Consider the following 15,870-nt stretch of genomic DNA (forward strand, 5'->3'; position numbering starts at 1 on the left):
TCTGAACAGGGTCTGCTAATTTTACTGAAATCAAGCTTTAAAGTTTGACCTCTTAAAGTCACCAGCACTATTTCAGAATCATTAAAATATATATTAAAACCTATTTTTCATGTCAAACACCCCAAATTATGTCCAATTTAGTCATAACCATTCCAAAACCCTAGATTCCTGCCAAAGACTATTGAGCAGGTAATTCCAAGCTTCTGTGGATGGATGGGAGAACCTCTCAGTCATCTTTCTGCTACTGGTCAGTCAGTTCTCTGGCAACATACAGTGTGAACCCACTGTGTCCTGCTAGGATGGGCTCTGAGACAAGGGACAGAAGGCTGGCCTGGACTTCCAGCAAACTTCCACGGGCCTTGTGCTAGTCTTGTCACACACAGGTAAGATGACAGTAATGCAATATGACCAAGGCAAAGAAAACCATCTTATGAAAGTTTTGTTATTTGTTGCTATTTTATTTCCTTTTTGGGTAGTGCTACCACCAAGCAAGCAGAGATGAGGAATAAAAGAATGTTAAGTCAGATCTAATTCTAATTTTCAAAAGAAAGACAACCTTTGGATTACAATGATCTCAACATTATTACAAATGGTTGTATCAGTGTTTCTTTATCTTCAACATCAGTTGAAGATGTTGTCCCAAGTTACTATACAATACATGCCACTTCCTGTTGTGTTTAAGAAATTTCTAAATTGTTTCCACCTGTCTCAACTAACAAACTATTAGGATTTGCTGAAAGTTAACCATTTCTCCACCATGCACTCTACAAATTATATACACTATGGATTTTAGATGAATCCTTGCATGGCCTAACACACACATATATACACAAACACACCCTGCCCAGGTTTTAGGTTTGAGGTCTAAGATAATTCACGCTCCTCCTCCTCCAGAACTTTACTACTGCTGCTATTCCCTAAAACATTAAGGAAGCAACTTCCCTGACTTAAATCTGTTACTTTACTTGTTTATCTATAAATTAAAGCCTATTATTCCTGGTGTCCCTAGTAAATGGCAGCTCAACATGCAAAAATCAGCCACTGCTAAACTGGCAAATCAGGGAGCCATCTAGCTTTGGGGTCAGCCAGACCAAGTATCACAGCTTTGCCACTCACAAACAATAAGATTTGGGGCAAGCTAACATCTCCGAGTCTCAGATTTCTCTTTAAAATAAGAATAATATAAGTAACTACTTCATGCTACTGTTGTAAGGATCAAATAAGGTAATCCATGTCAAGTTCTTTACTCAGTGCCTGACACATAGTAGGTGCTCAAATAATGAGAGCTACTGTTACTACTACTATTACTTGCTACCAGATATTGGCAAAGATGCCAAATTTTGGGGGGTTCTTAATTTTTAAAAGCATTTTCCCACTCAAATAAGATGAGTATGCAAACCATAGAGCTCTCAGAATTTGTCATGTTTTCATAATTCTTAAATGCCATTGAGCTAAATCCTAAATTTAAGTAGATGTTTTTATATCAGAATTACTAGTGAAGAAAAAAAGAGGATCTTTGTGAAATTTCTACAAAGACTACCTGGTACTTGATGAATAAAAAATGTAACTGTGTTGTTCGTACCCTGGCATAACTATCACTACAATGAGAAGAATATGATTCCTGAATAGATTATAAACTCACATAATACAGATTATTTTCAGCAATCAGCCACCAGCTTTTAAGAAAACATCTACCCAAACAACAAGATCTTTTGATGAAACAGCCACTGCAGCTGCTAGTTAACAATGAAAAGCTCATCAGACATGGGGCTAAGGAAGATAAGAGGAATAAAAAGTGTAGCACATAAAACCCACAGTAGACTTTGAGTCTGTCTCCAGTGCAACAGTAGTTCAACAGAATAGAGAGAAAAAGGTTTACAAACAGGAATAAAGAGAAGGGAGAAAATAAATATCCTATTCAGAGGCTGAAAAAAGCATAGAGTTTATCTTGGGAAAGAAAACCCTGGTGATGTAACAGGGATTCAGGCACACTTTCATTTGTATATAACTAGTCATATCAAAGTCAAAACCAAAACCGTTCACAGTGTATTGTTACTCAACCAAAAAAAGGTACTAGGACCCTGGAAACAAAGCTGAATAAAGCTTTATCACACTCTATAACCAACAAGGGAATGGAATACTGCAGTGAATACTACTGCCTCCCTTCAACAAAAATACCATTAGTGGGTGGTGGTCTATACTGTTTTTCCTTTCCAGGTCAATTGTGGAAATTAGCCAAGAGCTTACGCAAAACTTGTTAAGATAATTCCTTCTACCTGGCATTTATACCCCAAATTTAGCAACATATTTTAGCAAGAGTGATGGCTTGGTTTATATTGATATTAAATAGTAATGGCCAACTTTGATAAGAGCTATAAAGAAATATAGAGCGATGTAGAGAACTCCTTTAAGAAGAGAAGTAGTATCCCAGTCAGAGGGAACACCATATGCAAGGACTAGGGGGTGGGAAAGAGCCCGGTGTGTTAGAGGAACCAGAAAGAGGTCACTATGTGTGAGGCACAGTAGGCAAAGAGGAATAGGCAAAAAGAGAGTGAAAGGTGACAAATTTGGACATCCTGGCAGGGGCCAGACTAAGTAGGGCCTATGAGCCAAAATAAAGGATTTGGATTTTCAATGGGATGCAAGCCCTATGTGATCTTCCTCCCCAACTCACTCCTAACCCTTCAGCATCTGACCTCTTCTACTGCCCTGCCTCAATGCCTGCCTCTCCAGACACCCTGGTCCACTGCTGCTCTTCAAACACACCAGGCCTTCTCCTATTAGAGTCTTCAGGTTTATTGTTCATTCTGCGTGAAGGTTCGTCTACAACTAACATCCTAGAGGGCATGGCTCAGAAAATCCCTTCTCCCTCTATTTTACACTGCAGTCCCCACACTTTTCTTTTCCTAAAACACTCTCAACACCTACCATATACACTTTTAACTTTTTTGCTATTGTTGTCTGTCTCCTCCACTAAAATAGAAGCTTTAGACAGAAGTTCTGTTGGCTGCTTTTTTTCCCCTGAAAACTAGAACAATACCTAGCATGAAGTTGATGATCAATGAATATATGTCGAATGAACAAATGCAGACAGAAAACATTAAAGGGCTTTACTAGGAGAGAAACAACCTACTGTTCATTTTATAAATATATTTTAAAGCCTTGCTTCCTCTGTTTATCATTACCTAGAAATCTGGGATTTCACATTAAGAAGGTAGGCTACATGCCCAACTGGCCTTTAACTTCTACTTAGCCATCACCAATTCAGTTTCCACACTGCCACTATGATGATCTTTCAAACACATTCATCCCATCTCCTGCCCTCCACAACTACCTCTCAGGGATGCAGCACCTTCTCACTTTGTTCCAGGCTCCCAACCTCAGAAGCTACTTCCACACCAGACTGGATAATTCTCCAACTCTCCCATTTACCTCTTACAGGAGGCCTTCCTTATCTGACCTCTGCTTTTCCACTCAGGAACTCTGGCAGCATTCTACCTAAAGTTGTTGAGATTCCTAATTTTTTGAGCCCACACTCTCATACTCTTGACCATCTAGGTCTTGCTAGGGAGTCTGGATTTTCTTCTAAGTACACTGGGAAGCTTCTAAAGGATATATAATTGCCTGTTTACTTAGCCATATACTAGTCTGGGTAGTTAAAAAGAAAGACAAAATTCCTTCTCCCACCTACTCTTAACAGATGACCTCCCAACTTTCCTCTTTCTTCACAGAAATGACAGGAAAGAACCATCTTATCCCACAATTCTACATTCCTACTTGCAACTGAAGCCACATGCTTTTCTCCTCATGACAGTGGAACAAAGTCTCTGATTCTATCCAAAACCAACCTGTCCTTGTGGGCTCTGAGTCTTATGCCTTTTTCCCAACTCAAGGTATTATACTTGTGATTACACATTTTTTCACATGTGACCAATTATCTCTCACTTCTAGATCATTCCCACTGGCAGGCAAGCATACCTAAATACTACCAAAATAAAATAAACCTTACTTCATTCCCTTAGACTCTTCACCTCATGTCCCCATCTGCTATCTCCATTCCTTTTCAAAGCAAAACCCTTTAAAGAGCTGTCCACACATGTTCTCTCTACTTTTTCAGCTCTAGTTATTACAGCCCCGGACAGCCAGGTGTCTGTCTCCTCAACTCTCCTGATTAAAGTTATTAATGACCTGCACACTGCCAAAGTCAGAGATCAATTCTCTGGCCTAGCTTTACTTGACTTCATGGCAGCATCTGACACAGGCAATCACTCCCCAATTAAAGCATTTTCTTCTCTCAAATTCTACACTACTACATTCATGGGTTTCCCTCCTGCCTCTCTGGAGATTCCTCCTCACCCACCCATCCCCTCAATGGAGTGACCCAAGGCTCAGCTCTTGGCCCTAATTGTTTCTGTATTGATACGTCTTAGGAAAAAAACCCAGGACTCATAACTTTCCATGTCCTCTGTATACTGAAGATGCAAACTGACCCAGTAGTGGTGGCTGCTATATCATACTCCAGATTGTATGAGGTGGGGACTCAAAAAAACAAAAAACAAAAACAAACCTGGAATTATGTTTTGAGGAGAAGCCCCCTGTAGTACTGGCTTCCCCAACTAGGTAAGTGTTCTATGAACCCATCAGCATCCGTGTACCAGCAAGCGTTGTTGTGAGAGGATGCATTCAGCTTCAGTGAAATTTTTTTGGAGATACTTCTGATGTGTTTGCCCATTTTATGATGGGTGATTTATGAGCACACCTGCTCACACTGCACTAAGTGTTCAGCAGTTTTTAACAGTTGTGATGGCCCACCCTCTCTCTTTACCCGATCTCACCCTGAGTGACTTTGTTTCCCCAGATGAAAATAAGTCCTCAGAAGAAAATGTTTTGCCAATGTGGAAGAGGTGAAACAAAACACAGCAGAAGCACTAGAAGGCATTAAAATTGACGAGATCAAAAAACTGTTTTGAGCAATGGAAAAAGCATCTTTAGAAGTGTATTGCATCAAACAAAGAGTACTTTTGAAAGCGACTGAAGTTTTTTTTTTTTTTTGAGTTGGAGTCTCACTCCGTAAATATACAATTTTTTATAAATAAATTCTGGGGTTTATTTGGGTCCCCCCTCGTATACTCAATTGCCGACACCTGAGCTGTACATGAATGCCCGGTAAGTACATCAAACACTGTGTGGTCAAATTCAGAGCTCCCTACCCTGAGTCTTCCACATTCTCCACCATTCCTCGACTTATTAAATGGTACCACTTCATTGCTCAAGTCCCAAATCCCACTTATCTTCCTCACTCACTCACATCTAATTCTTCACTAAATTATGTACACTCTACCATCAAACATACTCAGAACAGGATAATTTATCTGCATTGCCACTGCCATTAACAAAGTCTAAGTCACGATCAACTCTCACCTGGTCATCCAGTCCCTCTGCCTCCCATGATCCACTCAGGAATTTTACATAGCACAAACCAAATCAGGCTGTTCCCCTGCTAAATCTATCCCCTAGCAGGCTTCCAATAAACCCAAATTCCTTATCTTGGCCTCTGTGATCTGACCTTGTCAGCCTTATTTCCCTCTACTCTTCCACATTCCCCTCTCAGAGCACCTCTCCCAGATGACCTGGTGGCTGCTTCTTTCTAATCATTCTGATCTCAGCGCGAATGCTAAAGCCTCAGAAAAGCCTTCCTTAACCATGTTAGCTAGAACCCCCCCCACCTCCAACTCGTTGGTCTACTTTATTGACTTTATAGCACCCAAAAATCCTTGGAAATGTTTGTGTGTTTACTGTGTCTCACTTTCCTAGAGGACAGGGCCTCTGTCTGACTTGTGTCACTCTATTCCCAACACCCATCAGTAAACCAGGCACTTAAATATTTGTTGACCATTGCCTGACTTGGGGGTTAGGACTGTGCCTTCTAACCTTGCTGTATCTTCTGACTCTAGCCCAGCACAAAGCTCACAGATTTGTGTGCCTAACAAATGTTCATGAAATTAAAAGCTAAATGAATGAAGTTACGGCAAGACAGGCAGAAAATTCTCAAGGCAATAATCATAAAATGGACAAATATCCTGAGGCTTGCCAAAAGACAGGATCTGGACCCAGTCAGAAAGTAAAATGACAAGGTTGGCAAGTTTAAGTCTTACCTACCAATAAGTGCCCAAAGTAGTTACATGGGTGCCCTTGATCAAGTGTGAATTGCCCTAACTCCAAATTCTGTAACTGAAGATTTCAAAATTGGCTTAGAGTGGAATTACAGAGAATGATGGAAATTCTTATGACTATCATTGTGCATATAAAAGTCAAGTAAGTAGTATCCTCACTTATTACTCTCTGATTCAGCTCTCAACTTACTGAGGATGATTTCACTCTGTTGCCTATAGTTTATTTTTCTTGCACAGGAAAAGCAGTTTGAAAAACATTACAAGAAGGAGCATAAGGAAGCACAGACTATAGGTTTCCAGAAGAGGAGGAAGTGAAACTCTGTACAAGCAAGGAAAAGTCTGTACCCACAATGCGTTTCTCTCTGTAAATCAAGAGGTGACTAAAGGAGGTAATAAGAAATGACACCTCCCTCTCTCATTTGTACTAGAGTCCAGGAAAACTTGAAACTGGGGTTCATTTGCTATACTCTGTCATCCTGAGCATGCTGGGGTTTTCTCTCATTGACTACACCTTGCCGGTTAAAGGAAAACTTGCATTTCGCTTTCTGCTGCTCCCTTGACAGTCCTGGTGGACCACTTGATTAGAGGCATGCTTGTGACACTGTGCTTTCATTATTGATAACCCGCATTACATCACTTAATTCTTCGAACTACTATGAATAGTTCTCATTTTATACCTCAGTTAACTGAAGCTCAGGAAAGTTGTCTAATTTTCTTCAAATCACTCACCTACTACAGCTGAGATTTGAATGCAGGTTTAATTCTAGAACTGGAGTTCCCAATACTGCCTCTGTGCAAAGCTAACACTTGCAAACTTACCATATGGAACCTCTTTTCTGTATAATACCTATTAATAACATACAGAAACAGGGTTCCCTGGAACACATTCTTAGAAACAGTGATTTAAAACTGGTTCGCAAACACTGAAATAGATACTGATCTCTCAGAAGTCCACTAATAAAATGACAAAAAAGGACAAAGCAGTAAGACTTTCCTAAAGCCAAACTTTTTCACATTTAGGAGACTGTTTTTTATTCCAAAACAATGGCTCTCACACTTTTATGAAGACGAGAATATATACAAAATGCTGGCAACCCTATGTCTGGGGTCCCAAATTATTTCTGAAAGTTCTGGTTTGAAATAAAAGGCTAGGGACCACTGAATAAAAGCATTAACTTTTTTTTTTTTCCCTATTGCATTACTAGAGTTCAGGATTATGGAAAACATCTGTATAACCTGGGATGGGAATAGTTTCTGTTTTAAGATTGTGAATCTAAACTGATAATGAACTATTAGTTCTTCCTTGCCATATTCTTACATGTAAGAGAAAAAGCATTTCATGTTAGCAGGGTCTTTATTACAAAGAGGAACAAGAATACTTAATTTAGTTTTATGTTATGAGTGGCTGAAATGCAAAAATCATTCTCCTTTTGCTCATTTATAATAATCCCTGCTGTACAAGATGAATATAAATGTAACCCTCTGTCTTTCTCTGAAAAGTACAGTAACTCCAACTGTTAAGTCTACTAACAGGCTTCTTTTTCTCCTTAGAACTTCAATCAAAAAATACTTTAATAATCAGAGGGGCACATTTATTAGAAATACTGCCATAAACTTTGAATATCAATGTGATTAAAAGCAATCTTGCACTGAAATGCTATTTAAATAGTAAAATTTCACTTCTCCCTTTTTAAAGAAATTTTTAATGGTACAAATCCCAGATGATTGTGTTTGCTATCTGCTGCAACCTTAGCTTTCATTTAATCTTTTTTAAAGTCAATTACTTTAAATGCAAACTGCACACACTTCTCCTCCCACTCAAAGAAAAGATTTTATAAAAGAACAGCTAAATACAACATACAGACTATTGTAAGGCACAGCAAGGAAAAGGCTCTGATATCTTTAAATGGGGGGAGGTAAAGGACAGTATTTCTAGAGAAGGATAAGGAAAAAAAAGGTTAGGGTGACCTACTCAAAATCAAATACGCATTCTGGAAAGGGCTCAGCATAGCAGAATGGTTAAGTAAGCATGTGAGCCAGAGTTGGAGAGTTCTGTGTTATAGGACCTTACATGCTTTGTGACCATAGCAAGTTATCTCATTTTCCTGAACCTTAGTTTCCTCATCTGTAAAATGGAGATAACGGGATACCTAGATCATAGGATTGCTGTGAAGATTACATAAAGCAAAACATGTACTGGCACAAAGTAAAAATACTCAATAAACTTAAGCTGTCCACATATATATTGTGAGATCAGGATATAAGGACATGTGGATACAAGGATATCCCTATAAAGAAGAAATGAGAGTCGGGCTTGGTGGCTCAGCCTGTAATCCCGCGCTTTGGGAGGCTGAGGTGAGTGGATTGCCGAGCCCGTGGGTTCGAGGCCCGCTTGGGCAACTTGGCGAGACCTCACCTCTACAATAAATCAAAAAATTAGTTGGGTGTGGTAGCGCACACCTATAGTTCCAGCTATTTGGAAGGCTGAGGTGGAAGAATCGCCAGAGCCCAGCAGGTTGAGGCTGCGGTGGCCGGGAGCGGCCACTGCACTCCAGTCTGGGTGACAGAGTGAGACTCCAACTCAAAAAAAAAAGAAATGAGAGTACATCACATGCAGGTCTACCCCATAATGATGAATAAATTCCTCATACTTTCCTCCTGAGGTCAGAGTTTAGAAGTACCAATCAAAACGTTAAATGGGATATAGCTTGGGAACCTCATCCTACTGTAGGTAACATATGCATGGTTTCCATGAACTGTGAAGCTTCGGGGTTTGGGAATTCACCATGGATTGTGCCAAGTTTTACAGCAAGCACAGATTGCAAAAAAAACAAAAAAACCCAAAACAAACAAACGAAAAAAACACTTAAAGAACACTGTCTTCTTTTTCATCAAAATGCAGATTTGTTTCCAGGTAAATTTTTCCTATAATTCTCAAGACCTTCAAAAGACTAAAGACTAGGGCTTCTCTAAGCCAGCTCAGGAAGAGATTCTACAGAATTTCAATGAAAATCCCATGAAAGTTCTGGACTCTTTCCTGAATATTTATGCACCACACAGAGGCTTACTAGAAACCAAGTTATCACCCTCATGGTTCATGGCTCTTAAAAGCTGGGGCAATAACAGCTCTGCTAAAACTCTGTATGTGAACTGCCCTGAAACAGATGTATGCCATAAAAAAGTGGCAGTGAATAACAAATGTAGAAAAAGAAAGCTTCTTATGCAAAACTGTTTCTCTCTCCATATACTCACTCTAGCTCAACATATTTCAATATTGATAAACTCTTGGTTTAAGACTAATGGATTTTATTACTTTGAAGATTTTCCCCTTCAAAATAGAAAGTTCAAGGAGTACCAGAATCACATTCTGCCACGCTGCAAAAATAAGTTTCCTTTTGCCAACCAAGAAACTCATTTAAACAGGGACCAGCAAACTTTTCCTGTTAAGGGCCAGACAGTAAATATTCTGGGCTTGGTGGGCCATATGGTCTACTGTACCTACTTAAGTCTGTAGCAAGCAACCATAGACAAGTAAGTGAATGGCCGTGGCTATGTTCCAATAAAACTTTACCTATGGGCTGGGCACAGTGGTTTACACTTGTAATCCTAGCACTTTGGGAGGCCAAGGTGGGAAGATCATCTGAGCCCAGGAGTTCGAGACCAGCCTTGCCAACATAGCAAGATCTTGTCTCTACAAAAAAAAATTAGCCAGCCTTGGTGGAATACACTTGTAACCCCAGCTACTTGGGAGGCTGAAGCGGAAGGATTGCCTGCGCCCAGGAGGTTGAGGTTGCACCAAGTGAGCCATGATTGTGCTGCTGCAATCCAGCCTGGGTGACAGAGTAACACTCTGACTTAAAAATAAATAAAAATAAAAAAACGTAGAACTCTACCTATGGACACTAACATGTAAGTTTTATATTTTCATGTGTCATAAAATCTTCTTTTCACTTTTCAATTCAAACATTAAGCAATGCAAAAACCATCTGGACAAGATTTGGCCCACAGGCCACAATGGAAGAAAAAATATCTGCTACAGGAGTGTCTGCCTGGGTCTCTAGAGGCTTGTTCACCCATAAGTTAGTGTACATCTTACTGGTAAGTAGTCACACACAGGAGTTGTCAGCAAGGATGCTGCCCACCATCACAGCAGTACTGATGCTCATCTACAGAGGTGTGTTTCAAGTGTGGGTGATATGCAAATAAATCACCTGAGTGCTACATAAGTATGCATCAATGTTCAACAAGCACTCAGATGATTGAGGCAGGAACTTGGATCTCACTGATTCCTGTCTGAGGCTTGGTTTATCTCGCTCTCCACATAAGATATAAGCAGACTGCAAGCACTGCCATCTGCAGAACCCTCATACATCCACATTGGGGATCAGAAATGGTAGCCCGGCTTGCCTCAAAAGAATGGTACAGCACACATAAAGGCTCAATTTTGCCTGAAACAAACTGAAGTCCATGCAAACAAAAAAAAGAAAACCAAAAGAAATGATACGATGTCTGGGATATGCTTCAAAATAATTCACTGTGAGGAGTGGGGCAGACATGAAGCAAGACTGGGCCATGACTCATAGTTGTTGATACTCTGGGATGGATACAAGGAGGCTCATTAAAATATTTCCTCTACTTTTCTATGTTTCAAATTGTCCTGTAACAAAGAGTTGTGGAGAAAAACAGATAAAAGGAACCCCAGAGTAAAACAGAGAGAAATGCTCTTTGTTTCAAGGAGAGGGTTTTGTGTCTATTAGGTAGTGCCTTTCACATAGAGTACTTTACACAAACACCTATTAGCTTTCCATTAACTGTAACCATTTTCCCCCTAGAAAATTTTTTTTAAAAAGTGATATTGTTGTGTTGACTCAGTCTATGTTGACTGAGGCTACCCACCAGTCTAGTTTGCCTTTTTTTTTAAACCCAGTTGCCTGTAGGTGCCAACCAACCAACCACTTTTCCATTTTGCCCCAGGCTCAATGTCCCCGTTATTATGACAGGGAAATCACCTGTCATCAAGTGTGGATGTCATGCTGGGTTGCCATCCTACTTCCTTTCCTAAATATCAGAGATAAGGGAGGTGGTGTCCTTTCTGCACTCTTTCTGGAAAGTGTAAACAGAGCACTAAACTCGAGACAGAGCTACAGGAAGTGCTGAAAGCCTCTGGCCTCCCCTGGGGCCATAAAGCACCCCCCTACACCTACACACACACACACACACACACACACACACACACACACACCCACACACACACAATAGGTACCTTCTTTTTCTAGAGTCACAACACAATGGAAAGTTGTTATTTAAATCGTTCACCCTACAGTGACTCAAATTCAATCTTCCTAGTAACCCAATTCATTTGTTCTGGGGGCATATTTATTGAGCACAGAGGTGGGTGTTCAGGAGCTGAATAAGCCTTGATCAACAACGCCCCCACCCTCAGGGAATTTATTATCTAAAGAAGGAGACATCAAATAATGCAAACTTTTAAACAGTGACAAGTAGAGTGGAGGGAGAAAAAGTACAGGGTACTTTGATATCATGCAACAGGTGGGCTTAAAGAAGTTAAAAACAGCTTCTGAAAGAAAATGTTGTTTTTCCAATTCCATTGTTTACTTCCATAATGGCATTATTGTTTATAAAAATTTGCTGTAGAATTAAGGAATTTATTGTTTTCATTTTTTAAGGCTCTATGTTTAGGCACTAAAATAGAAAGCTTAATCAATTATTCATACCAATTAATTCCACCCAAATATAATTTTGGCCAGGTGTAACTGCTCACACCTGTAATCCCAGCACTTTGCGAGACTGAGGCCAGGAGTTTGAGCCCAGGAGTTCAAGACCAGCCTAGGCAATATAGTGAGACCCTGTCTCTACAAATAAATGAAAAAACTAGCTGGGTGTAGTAACACACGCCTGTAGTCCCAGCTACTGAGGAAGCTAAGGCAGAAGGATCTTCTGAAACCAGGAGGTAGAAGCTGCAGTGAGCTGTGATCATTCTACTGCACTGCAGCTTGGTACTGCACTGCAGAATGAGACCCTGACTAAAAAAATAAATAAATAAACATAATTTTGTTAAATCTCATAAATTAAGAATTTGTAAAATCTGTGAAAGTCCAGAACTTCACATGCCATCTTGGGAAAAAAAACGCAATTTGTCTTTTGAGTCATTTCCAAAAAGTCAAAATGTATTATTAATTTCTTCTCACTAAAATCAATTGTGCTAACAATATTATAAATTATAGAACAAAAACAAGAGGGCAATAAAAATATAAGAAAGCGAATGAAAACAGGCTGACCTCTGAAAGATAACTGAAATTTTATCTTAATATTTGCCTACCTGTGCTAAAAGGAAGAAGAATGATATATTAGCTGAGCCACAAATTATCTCTCTTCCATCTAAATCAATAGTTCCAACCTTCTTTCACAGCATTAACCCCTAGATAGTCTTGCCACAAAGGAAATGGCTAAAGTAAATAACAAGAGGAAAACAAGAGAAAAGAGAAACAACAGGGAGTCTAGCTTAGCAGTTTTGAACTTTAGGGGTAGGGAGATGTAAAGGATCTTTTGAGAATACAAGAGAAACTGTGGGCACTTACCCTAGAAAATGAACCCCCATATTATTTTGCATACAATTTCAGGGGAACTATGTATGACCCCCTGAAACCCAATCAAAAATCACAGGCTAAAAAATCCCATACCTAGAATCAAATTAGGAAATCAGGCCTAAGATTATCAGCAGCTAAAAGATCTAAAAGGAATTAGTGGGTACTCAAACATTTTACATATGTTATCTAACTTAATTTCAACCTCTACAATCACCTTGGAAAGCAGGTAGTATCATCATCTTATTTTCCAAAGAGGGAAAGTATGTTCAGAGAGATGAAATAACTAATGCAAGGTTGAGCAACTTTCTCTCTCACCCAAGTTTTCTAACCCCTAGGTCTAAAATTCCAGATTTGAGAATTCAAGAAGTGAAGTACATATTCCTAGAGACCTTTCAAGATAAAAAGTTTCTGACTTTCAGCACTTCATTCATATGATCAATATATCTACATATTTCTTCTCAATGTAATCTTGTTGATAGGAATCAGTACAAATTTAACTCCAAAACATCTTTCTTGATAGCAGATAATCTCAACCAGAGACAATGAATAATAATGGCCTAGTAATATTAAATATATTTTCATTTCTGAAGCAGCCTGAAATGGGCTGTTTGTTAGGAGAATATAAAGGTCCACTAAGTGAATGCTGAAAGTCCTCAAGCTTGAATTTTTAAAACTACCCCAGAAAGCCCACAAAGTCTAAACAAATGAAAAATTGACTGAATTTAAAACTTTAGTCTCTATTCAGGTATCAGTCGCAGTTGGCCTGGCAGTTATAGCATCTTCTACATGGTTAAGGCAGCTTTAAAAAAGAAAAAACTGGGACCTCTAATAAACACTAATAATATGATAGGTCAGAAGCACACATAGACAGATCTATGACCCCTTTGTGTCTCAAGTAGGTAGTTAAACAGTCTTAGATAGATCCTCATGGAAAATTTGCTGATGAGTATATCCCACCAGAAAAGAATAAATACAGCAAAAACTAGGTCCAGTTCAGTAAATTTGGTTGGGTCTCCATCCAGACCAACTCACCCTGTGAAACATTAAGACACTAATTCATCCTTTACAGCAGAATTACCAATAATTAGCATCCTGCTTTCACAAAGATTTAGAAACCTTTTATGGGAAATGTATCCATACCCAGAGAAGGAAAACTAAGAATAAGAGTGGGTCAGGTCCTCTCTCTAAAGCTCCACTCCAACTGCTCATATGAGAGTTGCCACCTAGTGATTTTAATTTTTTTAAATCTAGGCAATCTGCCAATTCAACAATAAAACCGGACTAACAACTGATTTTTCCTATTGCAACATGGCCAGCAAGTCCTGTGCTTTCCCTCTCTTTCCTCTGCCTTCAAACAGCATTCTCATTTTTAAAATCAACTAATTTGCTCTATAATCTGTTCCAGTTAGAAGCTCTCATAGAGCTGCCACTGGTATTACTCTTCCTCCTAGTGCCAAGAGGCCAACAAATGACCAATTCAAAAAACCAAAACAGCACAGTGAAGAAAAGACAGGTGTGAAAAACAAGATATAAATGTAGAGAAAGTAACAAAAGGTCAACTCTGGACTTTAAAATGTTTCAGCTGCCAAAGTTCTACCTATTCTTGGGATCTGGACAAAAACTCTATCAGAGTAAATGGTTACATGTAAGAAATAAAGCTGCAATGAGGAATATAAACTCAGTGTTTTGGGTACCTAAATTCGCTCAAAGTCTTACTGTTACTACCAAAGAATGACTTGAAACTGTACCTGAAGTTCACTGGACTTGAGAAGTCCTTTCTGACCAGTGTGCCCAGGCCTGAGGCAGCAAAGGCTGACTATTCAAAGAAAAAGAAAATCTCAAGGAAAAGTCTGATATTTTCAAGATACCTGACTTGACTTTCATGTGGAGGCACAACTTTAGCTAAAGGTATTTCCCTAGAGTATCCTTTAACCTAACAGTTTTAAACTAACCAACAATTACACTCTGATTTCACTAGTTATGGGCCGTAAAGGCTAGTTTCATCATATAAAATTCTGGCTTTTTTTTTCTCCCCCCGATGTTGGCAGCTCACAAGAAATCTGGCCAATTGTACATCTAGATTGTGACAATCCTTTGTAATATCCTCAACTTGTACCTTAAACCCCACAGAAATAAGGCTGCACAGGTAAAGCATCAACCTTCAGTTCAAAATTCATTTTGATTGCCAACAGAAAATTTAGGGTGGAAAGGCTTCCTTTCCATCATCCCATAAGCATTCGTGGAAATGTTTTCAAAGCTGAAAATTTCTTCTTCCACTGGTGTTTCTCCGTAAGGGGGTCAGACCTGAAGGGATCTAGGTTAAACTCCCCGCCAGCGCCCACCGCTCATCACCAAGAAAGCTGCTCATGCTGCACCTTGCCTGGTTTCTACTGAAGGGTCCGGAATGCTTCCCATTACCGCGAGACCCCGAAACCAGATTTTCCAAACGCTCTGCCCTCCTCAGTCCCTCCTCTCCTCAGGCAGCATCCTCGCGTGGAGGGGGGAAGTGGGTAAGGTGGGCTTAAGTTCCCAGCCCTGGTGAAGTATCAAGCCTTCCCAGGGGGTTGCACAAACTCCATCAGGGGGGCTGAACTCACCTTCCCGACAGAGCCCCGTGACTTCGCGGTTTTTCCCAAACTCCTTGAAACTTTCGTCCAATTCCGTCCCTAGGAGATATACACACACAGGAGGAGGGGAGAGGCAGGTCAGTGGCCCGGAGTGTGACGCACGCTCACGCCCGCACGGGGTAGGTGTGGGCACCTCCACGTTCCGCAACCCGGCGAACGATAACGTCTCTGACCCCCGAGGGGGTGGGTCACAGCATGGGGGAAAAGGGAGAGGGGAGAATGCGGGTAGGAGGAAGGGGGAGGTGGGGGCGTAGGGAAGAGGAGGGCGTGGACACTCACCGTCCTTCCCAGGAAGTTTGGAAGCCTCGACCCACAGATTCCACGACTGTCCCAGCATCGCTTCGGGACTGGGCAGGGGCCTGCGCTCCCCGACCGTCGCCATTGCGGCGGCCGAGGTGGAGGCGGCGCTGGAGCCGCCGTCCTCCGGCCGTAGGCGCCGCGGCGGCGGCGGCGGCGGCTGCT

The 15,870-nt window shown here is 40.5% G+C and overlaps 1 protein-coding gene across 1 annotated transcript in view; it reads right to left on the bottom strand.

Moving 5' to 3' along the window:
* Positions 1-15,864, bottom strand: part of ATXN7 (ataxin 7) — an 88,215-nt gene extending 72,351 nt beyond the window's left edge. Inside the window, exons 1-2 of the mRNA XM_021709645.1 lie at positions 15,688-15,864; positions 15,379-15,447 (exon numbers count right to left, since the gene is read on the bottom strand). Of these exons, the coding sequence (XP_021565320.1) occupies positions 15,379-15,447; positions 15,688-15,790 (172 nt within the window). The 5' untranslated portion in view covers positions 15,791-15,864. The remainder of the gene's footprint in view (positions 1-15,378; positions 15,448-15,687) is intronic.
* Positions 15,865-15,870: the final 6 nt, after the last annotated feature.

Source organism: Carlito syrichta, unplaced genomic scaffold (genome assembly GCF_000164805.1).
Source record: "Carlito syrichta isolate Samal-C Ts95f unplaced genomic scaffold, Tarsius_syrichta-2.0.1 Scaffold270720, whole genome shotgun sequence".
Taxonomy (NCBI): Eukaryota; Metazoa; Chordata; class Mammalia; order Primates; family Tarsiidae; genus Carlito; species Carlito syrichta.